General features: G+C 42.0%; 1 protein-coding gene across 7 annotated transcripts in view; it reads right to left on the reverse strand.

The window, feature by feature from the left end:
* Positions 1–17,568, reverse strand: part of LOC131105461 (CUB and sushi domain-containing protein 3-like) — a 255,318-nt gene that overhangs the window by 70,333 nt on the left and 167,417 nt on the right. For 6 of the 7 annotated variants that reach the window (XM_058053597.1, XM_058053599.1, XM_058053600.1 and 3 more), the window contains 9 exons: positions 16,117–16,262; positions 15,811–15,891; positions 15,324–15,437; positions 11,251–11,439; positions 9,866–10,024; positions 6,811–6,999; positions 3,626–3,811; positions 1,566–1,760; positions 748–921 (listed from right to left, as the gene is read on the reverse strand). In XM_058053597.1, the coding sequence (XP_057909580.1) occupies positions 748–921; positions 1,566–1,760; positions 3,626–3,811; positions 6,811–6,999; positions 9,866–10,024; positions 11,251–11,439; positions 15,324–15,437; positions 15,811–15,891; positions 16,117–16,262 (1,433 nt within the window). The remainder of the gene's footprint in view (positions 1–747; positions 922–1,565; positions 1,761–3,625; positions 3,812–6,810; positions 7,000–9,865; positions 10,025–11,250; positions 11,440–15,323; positions 15,438–15,810; positions 15,892–16,116; positions 16,263–17,568) is intronic. The other variant, XM_058053598.1, reaches the window with a different exon arrangement.

Consider the following 17,568-nt stretch of genomic DNA (forward strand, 5'->3'; position numbering starts at 1 on the left):
TCTGTGCTGTATTATTGAAAATGAAATTACAGAAATGATGCTATTTGGATTATGAGTCGTGGATTAGTGGCACATCAAGGAATCCAGAGGCTGCAAATCAAGACACCTCCATCGCAAACTTCATGAGAGAAATTTTCAACACAATTTCAACACAATGTTTAATTTGCCATTAAGATATTTTTCTGATATTTTACTAGCATACGGACATTGTACCCATTCTTTCATTCTTCAAGCCAATAAGAGGAGTTAACAAACGTTATTCCACATTTTCATGGCATGTTTTGCCAGGTTCATTACAAGGTTTTATTTGTGCATGTTGGTTCTCCGCATGCTACTCAGAACGAGAGCTAACAGGGTGTATGTACATTATTTAAAAAAACAAAAAAAACTGTATTATGGAAAGCAGGAAGTGAACAAATGTAACAGTTACTGATTGTAAAAGTACCAGATGGAGGGGTAGAATTTAATAAGCTTTGCTTCTTCCTACTCCTTTTGGACATGTGGAACTGGGAACTGATTATGGGATGCACTCAATTGTAATCTGATGCATGTTCAAATGAAATAAAACCATTACCATTACCATAACCATATGTCTATATATTTTATTGTCACAAGCACCTGGCAAAAAAAAACAAAACAAAAAAAAAAAACAACAAGAGTTCCCCAGCTGTTTCTGGACATTTTCTGTCCCAGGCAGCTTACGACCGAGGATGAGATTTTGGTTTTGCAGGTTCTGAAAACACTTACCCAGGCACTGAGTCCCTGTTCCACTCCAAAGCCCAGACAAGAGACACTCTCTAACAGTGGATCCGGTTAAAACGTAGCCAAGGTTACAGCTGAAAATGGCTGATGCTCCAAAGGTTGTCTGAGTCCCAATTTTCTTCCCATTGGGTGGAGATGGAAGATCTCCACAAGAAACGACTGCAAAAAGGTAAAGAGGAAGAATATACAAGGGACAGGTAGCATAAGAAGACTAGGTAGAATCCTGGCAATCTGCGTATTGCCTCAATTGGGATAATGTTGCAATATTGGACTACATGTAAACACACCCAAATGAATCACATTCTGAAATTTTCAGGGTCAAATAAGGTCATTTGCAGATCATCAATGTTATTGGAACACACAAGTGACCAGTGCCGTCTTCACTGGGAGACTAATGATCCTTGTTCTGACATTTTGTCAGCTTCTAATTTTTCCATCACACAATCTGTTGCACAGAGATAGTTGCCATGGCAACATAAAAAGCTTGCTCAAAGTGAATGGACTTTATCGCCGTGGCACAAATAGACTGAACGCGTGAAAAGAACATGTGTTCTTTCAGGCTTAGAGTATGTATCAATCCACCAGAGGCCAAGTGACTCTTGAAATTGGGAGGACATTCATTTACAAATCCTTGAAATTCAATTCCGTTCACAAGCGGTGAAGGGACCTTGCTGCATGCATCTACTCATAAACGTTGCCTTTTCTGAGGTTGATTTCATCGGTTTTAATTGTTTCTGTTAAGTTGTAATCGTTTTGATTCCATCCTAATTCCTGCGTAGGCACATTGCAATTTTTTCACTCACTTCTGCATCGAGGTCTTTCATTTCTCCAACTCCAAGCTCCATTGGCCAGACACTGGATGTGAGCAGGACCGACACGAAAGTATCCTGGGTTGCAGATGAAAATGATCTTGGTCCCGAACTCATAGGAAGAGCCATTGACCAGCTTCCATTTCCCGTGGTCCAGAGAGAAGGAACTAAGACTGGGGCACATCATGACTGCGCCAAAGCAACACAAAAGAGAAAGAGGACATTTTTGATTTGTGTCATTTCTTTTGCACACATAGAAATATTGACAACCCACAGTGGGGAGTGTAAATGCAACGCAATGCAAATGCAAAAGCAGCCCCTTCATTTGTTAGAATGTAAATTTCAATTTTCCTGCAGTTATTCAAATCCGCTCCCACAAACAAAGCTGTTTATGAGTTGGCACACTCTAAAACCAAACGAGACGGCAAACTGCAACCCACAGGGAATAAACACTGGTTCCAGTGGTAAACAATTCTGTCAATCACACATTTTACTGAATGTTAAACTTAAGCTGAGCACATCGGCCACACAAGTCACCTTCTCTTCAAGGAGAATCGTTTGTTTGAGTGGAAGATGAAGCCAAATACGGGGGTGCTGGAGCCTATCCCAGCTGACTTTGAGAAGCGGGGTACACCCTGTGCTGCTCGGCAGCATATAAATAAACTTATTCATTCATTTTCTACCGCTTATCCTCACGAGGGTCGCGGGGGATGCTGGAGCCTATCCCAGCTGCCTTCGGGCGAGAGGCGGGGTACACCCTGGACTGGTGGCCAGCATATAAAGACATTCATTCATTCATTCATTTTCTACCGTTTATCCTCAAGAGGGTCGCGGGGGTGCTGGAGCCTATCCCAGCTGCCTTCCGCGAGAGGCGGGGTACACCCTGGACTGGTCGCCAGCATATAAAGACATTCATTCATTCATTCATTCATTCATTTTCTACTGTTTATCCTCACGAGGGTCGCGGGGGTGCTGGAGCCTATCCCAGCTGCCTTCAGGCAAGGGGCGAGGTACACCCTGGACTGGTTGCCAGCATATAAAGACATTAATTCATTCATTTTCTACTGCTTATCCTCAAGAGGGTCGCGGGGGATGCTGGAGCCTATCCCAGCTGCCTTTGGGCGAGAGGCGGGGTACACCTTGTGCTGTTCGCCAGCATATAAAGACATTCATTCATTCATTCATTTTCTACCGTTTATCCTCAAGAGGGTCGCGGGGGTGCTGGAGCCTACCCCAGCTGAATTCAGGCAAGAGGCGGGGTACACCCTGGGCTGCTTGCCAGCATATAAATACATTCATTCATTCATTCATTTTCTACTGCTTATCCTCACGAGGGTGGCGGGGGTGCTGGAGCCTATCCCAGCTGCCTTCGGGCGAGAGGCGGGGTACACCCTGGACTGGTGGCCAGCATATAAAGACATTCATTCATTTTCTACCGCTTATCCTCACGAGGGTGGCGGGGGTGCTGGAGCCTATCCCAGCTGTCTTCGGGCAAGAGGCGGGGTACACCCTGGACTGGTTGCCAGCACATAAAGACATTCATTCATTTTCTATCGCTTATCCTCACAAGGGTCGCTGGGGGTGCTGGAGCCTATCCCAGCTGCCTTCAGGCGAGAGGCGGGGTAAACCAATCACAGGGCACATCTAGACAAACAACCATTCACACTCACATTCATACCTATGGACAATTTTTGGACTTCCGAAAACCAGTGTCCCCGGAGAAAACCCACATGCTAACCACTCGTCCACCGTGCGGCCTGAAATATAAACATATTTATTCCTAGTTAATTTCAAAGCTTAATTAAATTTATTCCAAGTTAATTTCAAATTCCCGAGCAAGACTGAAAATTAGACTGAAAAAAATCAAATAATGCAAAGCCACGGACCTCTTAATAAAAGAATTGGATATAGAATAATTCCTCCCCTTTGGCACACCAAAATAATTGAAAACCAATCTCAAGTACTACTTTCTTCCGTCCACCAGACAAGCGTTTTACTTCCCTCCCACTCGTTCCCGGTGCATCCCTTCCTCTTCCATCATTGTTGATACTCACGGATGCATCGAGGTATCTTGTTGTGGTTGCTCCAGGTGCCGTCTGGCTGGCAGACTGTGGTCGTCAGCTCTTTGGAGGAGAGCCGGTAGCCACTGTTGCAAAAGTAGGTCACCCGTGTGCCGACGGAATAATCAGCTGCGAGAACACCTCCGTTCATTGGCGCGCTGGGCACGCCGCACGACACAGCTGCAGGCGGCAAAAAGGTGTTTGTTGACAGACGTTTATTGCACAGACGCACAGACGAGACGCGTTCTGGAGAGATTTGAGGAGGACTGCCTGGAGAACCAAATGTGTAGGCCTCGTTTACATTTGTTCAACTAAATTCAACCCGTTCCCTGAAGCGTCAACTCCTTCTGTTGGCTATAAATATTTCATATTACAACAAATAATACAAACCATTATGGAGATTTTTCAGCAAGCATGGAAGGTTATTTATGACAAAGTTATGTATATATTGCTATTTACTCATCATATACGTAGTCTCTACATCTATAGTGAAACATACAAAAGTATAGAGGAAGGACAGATACACGTATTGGCATTTACCCACTCTTGTTACTCTGTTTCGGGCCACACGGATGCTGGAGTCTATCCTAGGTGACTCTGGCTCTGATAATACACTCCTGGTCAGAAGTTTAGGACTTGCAAGAATTTACATTTTACATGTTTTAACTGTGTATAAACGAATGAATGTTGTATTTTAACATATCTTTTACTCTGTTTACTTGTTTTTACTCAACTCCATTTTTCTGTAAAGTGTCTGAAAAGCGCTATACAAATAAAATGTATTATTATTTTTATTACAAATGCATTTTAAGGATGTTCCCTGTGGAGCATCAAAGTGAAAAAAGAATACACGGGAACGGGCAAGTTATTAAAAATAACCATGAAACTGAAACAAGCAGGTTTCAAGAAAACAGCTCCAAATATAAAACTAAATAGGGGGCTACGGTGCTGGAATCATTGCAGTCCAATTGCAATTGCAGTACCTGACCCAGTACAGTTTCCAACCAAAGTAGTCTACTTTATGAGGTACTTTATTTGGAAGTGATATTGATCTGATATTGATATGGTAAATACTGTATATATTTAAATCTATGTCCAATTGCATAATAAGAAAAAAAGCACTCGCATAGAAAACCTCCCACACAACTGCGTCTCCTCGCCCGAATCTGGGTTTTCAGCGACTGCAGGACTTAAACCAGCACACATCTGAGGTTTCAAAGTATCCATCGTGTGAGCCAAGTGAAGGAGAGACGAGAGCGCGAGGAACATCTGCTGAGCCACACTGAATGAACAGTTATGCAAACAAGGAGATAATAAAATGGAGCAGCAATGGTAGCCGCATACAGAGAGGCATCAAAAGGTACGAATCTGCCAACATGGCCTGCAGCCATCGCATTGCCCTTCACAACCCCGGTGAGAATCAATCAGCATCTATTTGACTCCCGCTTGCGCAACATTTAACATGAATACAAACATGAAAACTTTCCGAAGTGACAAATTTGTTAAAAATATTTTTTTTCACAAGCTCAACTGACCAGCAACATTTTAGGGAAGTGGCTTTTCTGCCACGTTCTCTCAGAAATTCATAAAGCATACTCACACACCAATGTATAATATCCTACGGCATATACTGTACATAAATATTGCAGATGAAAATATTTCTCACAGCATAATCTCATCTTTCTCATCAAGCAGAAAGCAGATGGACAATATTGGTATGCATATATCATCATCATTTGCAGCTGTTTGACTTGATGTGTTTTGGATGAGCCACATGCAATTTTCAGAATCAATCCCAGGTGTGAAGTGTTTTTTCCCGTCATATTAAAGTCCATCACATGCATGCTGGAGAGAAATGTTCAGCTGGAGCCATCCAACCATCCAGCTGGAGCCATCCAACCACAGCGTTGGACTGACCTCCGTCTTAGCTAGTTGGTATTAAATGCGTATTTTTGTGTAACATTTTTCATACGCATCTTGATAGTTTTTACATCTTATCCATCTTCTTCCGCTAATCCAAGATCGGGTCACAGGAGCTCCAGCCAAAGCAGGGAAGTCCGCACTTCCCTCTTCCTGGCTACTTTGTCCAGCTCCTGAAGTGTTGGCAGGCTAGTTGAGAGACAACCTTTCCAACATGCCCTTGGTCTTCCCCGAGGTTGGACGTGCCCGGTACTCCACTCCAATCTCCAAAGAGGCATCTGGAAGGTATCCTGACCAGATGCCCGAGCCACCTCATCTGGCTCTCTTCTAAATGTGGAGGAGCAACGGTTCTAGTCTGAGTTTCTCCCGGATGCGAGTCCTTCTCACCTTATCTCTAAGGGAGAACCCAGCCACCCAACGGAGGAAACTCATTGCACACACAATTCAGAACTTTCGGTCACGACCCAGTCTTCTATGAACTCCTCTCATGTCCATCACAATCCATTATCCATAATACAGTCAAACCTCGGACTCGAACTCTTCTATCTAGTCAGACTAGTGTTGGTCCCACCGAGTCATTACGGCGAAACGTCTTCTACGACAACCTGAACAGTCCAGTTCTGCTTGAGTTGCAAAAAGAAGTCAAACCTCGGTTTAGGACCGCCCCAGTTTTGGTATGATTCAGTTTTCAACAAAGGTAAGTAAAACTATCAAAGTCAAGAAAAAGTTCATTGCAAAGTCCAGACATGACGTCTACGTGGCCGATCTCGCCAGGATGTACGAGAAGTTTGCATCAACAATAAATTAATAACAATAAAAACAGATTCATTGGATTTGCTGTACATTATTTCCTATGGGATAAATAACTACGGTTTTCATACATGTCAGTTTTCATTGGACCATTCGAAACAAACTAACAAAGATAACCGAGGTACCACACACACACACACACATTCCATATCCATAAATCCTTCAAATCCAGTGGATGGTGTTTCCTGTCTGCTGCTCTTGTGTGTTTGCACTGGAGCACGCTAGGCGCTACAGGTAGATTCATGCGTGCGCATCAAAGAAGCCAATTTGTTGGATGGACCTTGCATGCTGATGACCAGTTAGCCAAAGTAATATCAAGTGGCCGATATTGACAGAAAATGAGCAGATAGATCGAGTGCACATATCCAGGCCTGGAATTTGACTCTGCTGTGCAGACGTACAAAGTCCGAGTTCTGTATTATGTTGGTTTCTACGCGGGCTTAACTCACCTTGACAGGCAGGAACTGGTGCGTCCCAGGTGTAGTAGCCGTGGGTGGTCTTCTGGCATACAGCTGTGCCCTTTCCTATCAGTTTATACCCCCTGTCGCAGGCCCAGCGCACCGTGCTGTTAACATGACCCCCAGTCTGGCTGACAACAAAACCGTGCTGTGGGGAGTCGGGGGTACTGCAGTACATCGCTAGAGGATGGAAGAGTCAAGAAGAGGAGTGGGGAATGGCCAGTTAAAGGAGAAGAACATAACAAGGAAGTGAAGGGGGGGGGGGGGGGGGGCGAGCAGGTCAAGGTATTCACAAGGAAAAGGAGAAATAAAGGAATTTCCACATGATGCATTTTAACCCTTAGATGCACGAGTGACTGGACCCTACACTCGTCCATAAGTGGGTCAAAAATGACCCATACTAGCATCAATGCGTTTTTATGCCAATTTTGCCATTTTGGTTAGGAATAATCACTTGTATGATATTTAGTATTATATTTAGGAGTTGATAAGTTGATTTGGATTCCATAGAAAATGCATGCAGGTCATTTTTGACCCACTTATGGAAGGTTGGGGTAGTCACAGAAAAACAAAAATTTCTTAAAATGTATAAAAGATAAGTTTAAAATGTGAATGGCATGATATCAAAAACGTGTTTTTTGAGAAATACCTGAAATATGAAATGATAAAAAAAATTTCATTACAAAGATATTTCAAGAAAACAACCTGACCGGGTCATTTTTGACCCACTTATGGAAGGTTGGGGTTGTAACACAAAAACAAAAATGTCTTAAAATGTATAAAAGGTAAGTTAAAAATGTGAATGGCATGATATCAAAATATGTTTTTTGAGGAATACCTGGAATATGAAACGATAAAAAATTTTCATGACAAAGATATTTCAAGAAAACAACCTGACCGGGTCATTTTTGACCCACTTATGGGAGGTTGGGGTAGTAACACAAAAACAAAATTTTCTTAAAATGTATAAAAGGTAAGCTAAAAAATGTGAATGACATGATATCAAAAATGTGTTTTTTGAGGAATACCTGGAATATGAAACGATAAAAAAATTTAATGACAAAGATATTTCAAGAAAACAACCTGACCGTGTCATTTTTTTCAGGTTGGGGTAGTAACACAAAAAAAAAAAAAAATTCTTAAAATGCATAAAAGTTAAGTTAAAAATGTGAATGGCATATCAAAAATGTGTTTTTGAGGAATACCTGGAATATGAAATGATAAAAAATTTTCATGACAAAGATATTTCAAGAAAACAACCTGACCGGGTCATTTTTGACCCACTTATGGAAGATTGGGGTAGTAACACAAAAAACTTCTTAAAATGTAAGAAAGGTAAGTTAAAAATGTGAATGACATGATATCAAAAATGAGTTTTTGAGGAATACCTGGAATATGAAATGATAAAAAAATTAATTACAAAGATATTTCAAGAAAACAACCTGACCGTGTCATTTTTTTCAGGTTGGGGTAGTAACACAAAAACAAAAATTTCTTAAAATGCATAAAAGTTAAGTTAAAAATGTGAATGGCATGATATCAAAAACATGTTTTTTTAGGAATACCTGGAATATGAAATGATAAAAAAAAAAATGATGAAAGATATTTCAAGAAAACAACCTGACCGGATCATTTTTGACCCACTTATGCATCTAAGGGTTAAAGACGTTTTAGCCACAGGCAGACTCCCTTTTAAATGCTGGAGTGTAATAAAAAAGGCTCAAGGATCGTCACATCAATTTATGGCCTGCATGCCACCCGACAGAGGAGGTCCTGGATGTCACAGCATCTCTCCGTCTTTCTGGCCTATACGTGCACATATGAGTGTTTGGTTGCTTCAGCAATATGGGGGGGGCATTTTTCCAATAAACACCACAACAGCAATCGGCTATATTTGATCTTTGAATTTTATTGAGCCAGAAGACCAACCGGGACCTTGCTGGCAAACACTCCTTCATATTTACAAACACGCAGGAGTTCAAATCAGTTTGCATTTAAGTCAATCAAGTCAAAGAAGAGTTTTTCTTTACAAAATTCATCACACCAACTTGCTTTCATTGTAACACCCTCGTGTATTAAATATAATGGAGACAAAGGATGAAAAATGTATTTCTTTTGTGCTTTTCCCCCCCATTATTATTGATGCATCTCAAATGGAAGAGGATTCCCAATTGCTTAGCACCACCTGCTTTATTAAACAGACAATTAAGAATTTAAAGCTTTTTGAAATGGAGTGCAAAACAACATGCAAGCCTGCCTGTGACTTTCTCTCGGTCCTCTTGGGTTTAGAATGTGAAAAGCGTGGCTACTCTGTGTCACCTTAGTTTTCCCTTCAAGTGAATTTCACTATAACTTTTTCAAAATATACAATAAATGCCCGATAAAACACATCAGGAGGTGATAAATACACCATTTTTATTACACATATTATGAAGGTGCAATAGGATAGATATAAAACTTGAACATACTTTCGAGTAGTCAGTGTACAGCCAGGCAGATTCACTATCCTCTCAAACTAAGTCACCATTATTTTTGTGAACACCTGGCAACACACGTGAGTACCAAAATAACTATCATGAATAACCAACATGCCCTGTGACATTCTGAAGCTGAACATGATCCCCCCCCCCCCACTTCGGAAACTAGGTCACAAGACAGATAACGGCCCCGAGCGCACCTCCATGACGACAGGTGCCAGGCTGAGGAAGCTGAAGGTGATGGAGTGACCAAGTTTGTCTCCACAACTGATTCTTGGGGGAGCGCAAAGTGTCTCACCAGGTTTCTGATGCGGGAGGGGGTTTCCAGTAAAGTTTAATTGAGGGTGTACTCACTTGTGTTGCCAGTCGTTCGTCTTCTATTTTTTTTTCAATGAATAGTTTATATCCAAATATGTGCAATAAAATGGTTTCTGTATTTCCACTCTTTATCGTGGTAAAATACAAATAGTCACATTGTAAACCCATCCGGTGTTAGTCGCTATGCAGTTCATATGGCATACTACACAGTGCTTATGAAAAGAGAAAATAATCATAAACGGGATACATACTTTGATACTCACCCACATATCTGATGTGGAAACCTCGTCGGTTGGTGCCGTGGTCGGAAGACCAGCGCAGCAGGAGCTGGTGGCCGGTGGTGGTCAGACTGAAGGGGGTCTCCATGTCACCACTCAGTGATGCCAGGTTCTGGCTGTAGATGTTTGGACCTGGGGACCCATGCGGGTACAGACGGAGCAGACGTCAGAGAATGGATCTGTATAATTGCTGACGGACTATGTCAACATTTGGCTACTTTAAATACATAACGGAACATCCAACTCCAACAGGAGTACTACAACATGCTGACACTTGGAGCAAACACATTTATCCTAATGTGAGGTGTTTGAATAAATTCATTATCAAACAAACATCAGGTCGTCGATTAAATAAGTTTACAAGACACAGAGCTAATATAGTGCTCTGTTTCCTGTTTATTTTTGACAATGCATCCAAAAAATATTTTTTGCATATGTCTTATGGCACGGCCTTTATTAGTATGGATAGTATCAGGACCATGCACGTAGACTTATTCTTTCGTTATCCAAAAATGTTCTACCACGGTGCGTCCTGTTCCACTGACGTTATTGACAGCGGACTCACTCATCCTCGCCTTCTTATGCAACTGCTGTGTCCTCCAAAGATGATGTTTTTATGAGCCTCCAGCTCCCCAACTAAGATTTCCACCTTCTTCGTCTCCGTCTTCTCAGCAGCCGTGATTCAGAAGAACCAAGCTCCTTTGCATTAAGCATTCAAGGCGAATTGAAGGCGTGGAGAAGGTGTGGTTTGAGGTGGAGTTGGGTTTGGGTTTCTGGTGCACGCACACTTTTAGTCAGATTTACAAGCAGGTGAAGGCCTTGGTCAGGATGCCTCCTGGACGCCTCCCTGGGTAGGGCACGTCCGACCCGGTAGGAGGCCTCGGGGAAGACTCAGATCTATGGACTGTGTTTCTGAACTGGCCTAGGAACGCCTCCAGGTCCGCCAGGAGGAGCTGGACGAAGTAGCTGGGGAGTAGTCCGGCTTAGGCTGCGGCCCCAGCGACCCAACCTCGAATAAGATGGATGGATGGATGGATGGAAATATCTTTTTTTACTATTTCTATTTAGTCTTCACCCTCATCGCCCATCCAAGGGTTAAGTTAACAATAAAACGGTTAAGTGATTTGTACACTTGTATGTATGGTGGTCATATGTAAAGCAATAGGTTGGATGATGCCAGCACATGGAACAGACTGAATTTCCAATTATTTGCATACTAGTTTCTAATTTATATGATTCCCTTTGGGCGGGAAAAACTAAACAAAACTAAAGTTTGAAAAATGAAGTAGGCAAAATAGACTACAACGGACCTTAGAGGTTGTACTGTATATTTTGTTAACTTCTTGCCAGAAACTTACCATCAAATATTTCCAAAATGTCAAACTCCCTTTCCGTCTGAAATAGTTCAAAGTGCAGAGAAATGTTGTAGCCCTTCTCCACATTGATCAGCCAAGAGCACATCTGAAGGTTTGGGTAATTTTCAGGGTAGCCCGGACTCAGGATCACCCCCGTTGAGTCAAACCGCACCTCGTGAGCAGGACATTGGACTGGGAGGAGAGAAACACAACAAAACACAACACATCACGTATTAAAAAATACATCTGATCCCTGTCACCCTACAAGTATGTAGGCGGTAAGACTTTAATTGTTGCCTCTCTTTTGAAAAACTGCTTTTTTCGCTTCTTAAATTTGAATATGCAAATACCGAATGTCTCTTATGAAAGATTATATAAGCCACTTCACAGAAGAGCCCATCTTGTTATGTGCTCGCGGATAAGAGGTTCAAAGTTGCCGCGTCCAAGTTGTTTACTGGCCCTCGACTGGCGTTAAAGTCATGTGATGTAAAAAAGGTTGCTCATAGGCACTTGACTTGAAACGCTGAATGGATGCCAAAACGGTTCCCAAACACAGAGTTAATTCTGCGCTTTAAAGTCAGGACAAACCACACAAGGAAGAATAAATGACGTTTTAATAATTAACATATGTCACATAAAACATGGTTGAGTTCATATTTAGAAACAACAACCTCATCAAGAATGCAGATGGAATCAACTTGAAGGGGGGGGGGGCTCTACTTTTACAACAACGGTTTTACAAGTCACTGACTGACCATTTCTGTAAACATCAGGGTGACCAAAGGTCCTCTTTTCCCAGGACATGTCCTGTTTTCATGTTGGCCACACAGTCAGGAGATCCGAAAACCTGGGTTAGAATCCCCGCTTGGGCATCTCTGTGTGGAGTTTGCATGTTCTCCCGGTGTTTGGTGGATCTTTGCTCCCGGTACTCCGGTTTCATCCCACATTCCAAAAACACGCATGATGATTGTCATATGAATGAATGTGAATGTGAATGCTTGTTTATCTATATGTACCCGCCCAAAGATAGCTGGGATAGGCTCCAGCAATAAATGGATGGACATGTTTTCATATCATAACAGAAGCCAATCAGCAAAAAATATAATTTTCAAGTCATGTTGTACTTACTGTATTGAATAGTGACATATTGCGCTTTACCTTAGTGGGCGGTTAGGAATCAACCACGATCAATAACTTTACATTCACACCTATGGACAATATAAGTCTTTAATTTGGCTTCAGCTTGGAAACTGAAAAGAAATATGAAATATTCCACATGCAAATAACTTTGTTAATGAGCGGTTCCATTTAATTCAAGCACATCACACTTAATTAACCGGCATCTACTAAATATGAAATATTTAAGAACGGGAACTTGGACCTGCTTGTATGGTAGGTTGGTCCTTTGGGTGCCCTACTTAATAGTTTATTGTTTCACTTGACACAAGCAGCGAGATAATTTGCTGATGACTGCAACACGATCTCGGTGCGTGGAAATAATATGTAATATATAATAATATATAGTAATATGAAGTTTGAGACGTTGAAGTTATTCTTAATCGATAATCTGACAGGCACATGAAGGTCAAAAGAAGGTCAACATTAAATGGCTAAGATCCAACCACAATGTGACAGATTGTCTACCAGGCAACAACAAAACGATTAAATTAGACAAAATTTCCCGATGTTACCTTCCATGAATACAGCAACTGGGAAATACCTCCGAGACGTCGGGCGTATGAGGGTAAAGTAGTGTAACCTTAGATGGTCTTTACTGCTAACCTTTAAGCATAAAACGGCAATTAACAGAAGTCTTGGCAGAAAACAAAAGCGGAACACAGGAGATTTTTTTTCCTGCCTTATCAGCAAGCCGCTGACAGGAAGTGGCCCCTTTACAACCTGACTACGGCAGCCTCGTGGATGTGAATAACAGGTCAACTCGGATTAAGTTCAACTTTTCATGTCCCAACGAGAGCAATTAGTTTTGTGTAAGAGGTGGCACGGGGACAGGAACACACCCAATAAAAGAAAAGGTAATGAATTCTTGATGACAGTAATGAGATGATCCATGAAAATGTCAGGCAACAAACTCTAAAATAGCATTCACTCTTCCATGTAAAGCAAAGGCGGGTTAGATACAAATATTACATATGTTATCTTCCCATTTTGGACTGGACAGCACATTTTCCATCGCTACCTGCTATATATTGTCTGCTTGTCACTTTGCATAGTCCGGAACGATCAAATGTTCAATATTTTAGCAAGATTTTTAACAAAGATTTTGTTCCCTGACAGACCAAAGTTTCAAATAAGTAGACCAGATATAGGCGGCTTTAACATGAAGGTGCATTCATTCATTCATTTTCTACCGCTTATCTTCACAAGGGTTCTGGGCGTGATGGAGCCTATCCCAGCGAGAGGCGGGGTACACCCTGGACTGGTGGCCAGCCAATCACAGGGCACATATAGACAAACAACCATTCACACTCACATTCATAGCTACCGACAATTTGGAGTCGACAATTAACCTAGCATGGGGTCGGCAAACTTTTGTCTCGCGAGGCGGTTTGAGTTAACAAAATAATCCGGAGGGCCAAATGTATATTTAACACACACTATTTTACGCTTAGAATTCTAACAGTGGGCTGCACGGTGTTCAAGTGGTTAGCGCGCAGACCTCACAGCTAGGAGACCCGAGTTCAATTCCACCCTCGGCCATCTCTGTGTGGAGTTTGCATGTTCTCCCCGTGCATGCGTGGGTTTTCTCCGGGTACTCCGGTTTCCTCCCACATTCCAAAAACAAATTGTCCATAAGTATGAATGTGAGTGTGAATGGTTGTTTGTCTATATGTGCCCTGTGATTGGCTGGCCACCAGTCCAGGGTGTACCCTGCCTCTCGCCCGAAGACAGCTGGGATAGGCTCCAGCACCCCCATGAGGACAAGCGGTAGAAAATGAATGAATGAATGATGTTCTCATGTCCCTTTTTTCAGGAGCAATTTAAACTAAGAAATTGAATTTTACAGTTTTGTTTTTTTTCATTTTTGTCTGAAAAAGACATCTGACTTGCAAGTTATGTTGCCAGCTGTTGTATGTTAAAAGGTGAAACACGGCGGGCCGGATTCAAACGCTTGGTGGGCAGCATTTGGCCCCCAGGCCGTAGTTTGCCCACCCCTGACCTAGCATGTTTTTGGAATGGGGGAGGAAGGCTGCTCATCAGCTGATCATAAGTTTAACACCATAGCTAAAAATTAACTGTAAAGTAATGCTGTGCCCCCCCCCCCCCACAGAAAAGTTCCATAGGCTTTCCGTCTCTAAAAGTGACAGGTTAATTCCAAAAGAGACGTTTAAATATCTTATTATTATTATTATTATTATTGAACAGCATGTGGTCCTCCCATCTCTTGCAAAGGCAAGCTGACAAGGGAGGCACAACATCTCCTCCATCTTCCGGTCTTTGGTTGTGGAGATAAAATGAAAAATACAAGCATGCCTATAATCGTCCTATTATTGTAAATGTATAACATGTATTTGAGGATTACGTTCTTTGACTGACATTATTACGACCACACCCGAATGCAACATTCTAACTACTTTTATAGGTCAGAAAAGTGGAGAAAGCACAATAGGTGCCCTTGAGGCATCCCTACGAGGTCATTCGAAGGAGTCCCCTTTGACTTGAACACATCACGGCTTAACCGTTTATTTGCTAAACCTGCTGATCTTAACGTTTTGGGCTCTTTAGGGATGCAAGTTTGATGATGATGATGATCTCGGGTCAGTCGTCTCCTCCACAAGTGTCAATGACTTAATAGACCTGCTGATGCCACAGCTTACTAAAGGAGCCCCTGGCGATTGTCTGCTAAATGATGCATCAGCGGAGGTGCCGCGGACTGCAACCAAGCTTGGCAGGCGTCACGTGCGCCAACACGCACGCGCGTACAACAAATGTGACAACGGCTTGACGGCAGAGTTAGAATTGATATTCGCGGGGCGAATCCGTGCGCACACACGGCCACGTTTGAATCGGCACATTGTGTAAAAACTGGCGGATCTCAGACATGAAATATAACTGACCTTGACAGACTGGTGGGGGTCCATCCATCTGGAGCCGCTCTCCGAGTCGACAGGTCAGAATCTCGCTGCCGACCAAGGTGAAGCCCGGCAGGCACGAGTAGCGGATAATGTCCCCTGTGACGTCATTTACGGGCGCACACAAAGACACACAGGTCACAGGTGGGCTTCTGTGAGGGGGGGGGTCATATCTGACATACACTCACACACACGCACGCATGAACGGGGGCGCCTCCACTTCACCACTAGCACGTGAAGCAGCGATCATAAACACACTTTCTCAAGGAGAATGGCTTCCATTCTTTAGCCACTTGATAAAATGGCCTCCAATGAATAAAGATGCAAAAATAATTAAATCTTAACAATACAATATGGCAGATTAAACAATATGAAATGAAAAAATAATAAGAAATCACGCACCACATTGAATATATCGATGTTATGACACCACCGTACGCGGCTCGTCAGCAATTATGCAAAGCGGACGTACCGATTTCAAAATGGTCGTCGTCAGTCAGGACGGTGGCGTTGGCGACAGGAGGCGGCGGCTGACACGTCCTCAGTTGGTATGCTGTCGGAGAGGAGACACGCGTCATAAGGGAGCCGTGTTCCCAGGATAAATTGCCAACTTTCACTCTTCAAAATCACCTAATTAAGCTGAGATGAGGAAGACTTTTATTATTAATTAAGCTCTTTTCAAAATGAGCGCTTGATGAGCAGACCAAAATAGATCGAGGAAGGCGTCTAATATACACATCCGTATATTGGACTTGGTTGTTATGGGAGGGAAGAGTACCGTAGTAATTGAGCACAAAGAAGCCGCTGGTACTGAAGTCGCTGTGGAACTTGATGAGGATTTGGTTGGCGGTAGTGGACACACCTTCCTGCATGGACGTGCCGCTGAACTGACCAATCTGGGGTGAGGTCTGCTCAGGTCCGTCCCTGCAAAGTGAGATGACAAACAAACCAAACAACAACCATTAAATAGCTCAGCCTAAATGATATAGCAAAATAGCACAACATTAAATAACACTTTAATTTATTTGACTTTAAAAGATCTCTCATTTTGTGGCGAGTAGCCCTGGGATGATAATAAATAAGTTAATTAATCACATAATAAATGAAAATGAACTTGATCATCCATCTCCATGTGTCTGATTTCCTCCAAACAGGCAGAAAAAAAAAAAATCAGTCTGTGCAACGGTTTCAGAGCCTTGCTGCCTTTGTTCCATAGAACATCGGCATGAACGGACTGAGTTCTTTTGTCGGCTTTACCTTTGTGGCTGGCGATTGTCTTTGTGTGTCATGACACCCCAAACAACGGGTTTTGAGGATATTTTAGTGCAACCATAAATATATAAAAATACAAGTCATGAAAAATACCAAAATGTCACTATATTGACAATTACTATGGTACCCATTATGTCATTGTAGGGTCATATCACCTCGTACTTCGGTACGCGAAGAAAAAAAAAAAATTACAAAAATGAATACAAAAAAAAACTTAAACTATATTAGGAAAGCAGGAAGTGAACACCAATAGGAAGAAACCACACTTAAAAAATATGGAGTAATAACTAAGACTCGCTAAATGTACTGCAAAAAAGGTCAGTAAGGATAATTCATAATGCCGCCTACAGAGAACATACTAACTCCTTATTTCTAAAATCACAAATACTTCAACTTGCTGAACCAGTCATGATGTGCTATATATATATCACTATATTGACACTTACTATGGTACCCATTATGTCATTGGATGCTCATATCACCTCCTACTTCGGTACGGGACAAAAAAATTACAAAATTAAAATAAATAAATTAAAAAAAAAAAACTTAAACCGTATTATGGAAAGCAGGAAGTGAACAAATGTAACAGTTACTGATTGTAAAAGTACCAGATGGAGGGGTAGGATTTAATAAGCTTTGCTTCTTCCTACTCCTTTTGGACATGTGGAACTGGGAACTGATTATGGGATGCACTCAATTGTAATCTGATGCATGTTCAAATGAAATAAAACCATTACCATTACCATTACCATTACCACTACCACATCAGAGAAGATACTATCTAAGGTCCAAAATCCAGCAGAAATTAGGGTTCAACCGACATTTTTGGACAAAGTACTGGATGGATATGTTGGGTGATGTCAACATGTTTTTTCTTTTGGCTTTTTGCAACACTTTTTCTGAAAGATGGACAGAGTTAAGAGAAGAAGAAGAACGGGAAAAAAGCAAAATATCCATG

The sequence above is a fragment of the Doryrhamphus excisus genome, chromosome 17 (genome assembly GCF_030265055.1).
Source record: "Doryrhamphus excisus isolate RoL2022-K1 chromosome 17, RoL_Dexc_1.0, whole genome shotgun sequence".
Taxonomy (NCBI): Eukaryota; Metazoa; Chordata; class Actinopteri; order Syngnathiformes; family Syngnathidae; genus Doryrhamphus; species Doryrhamphus excisus.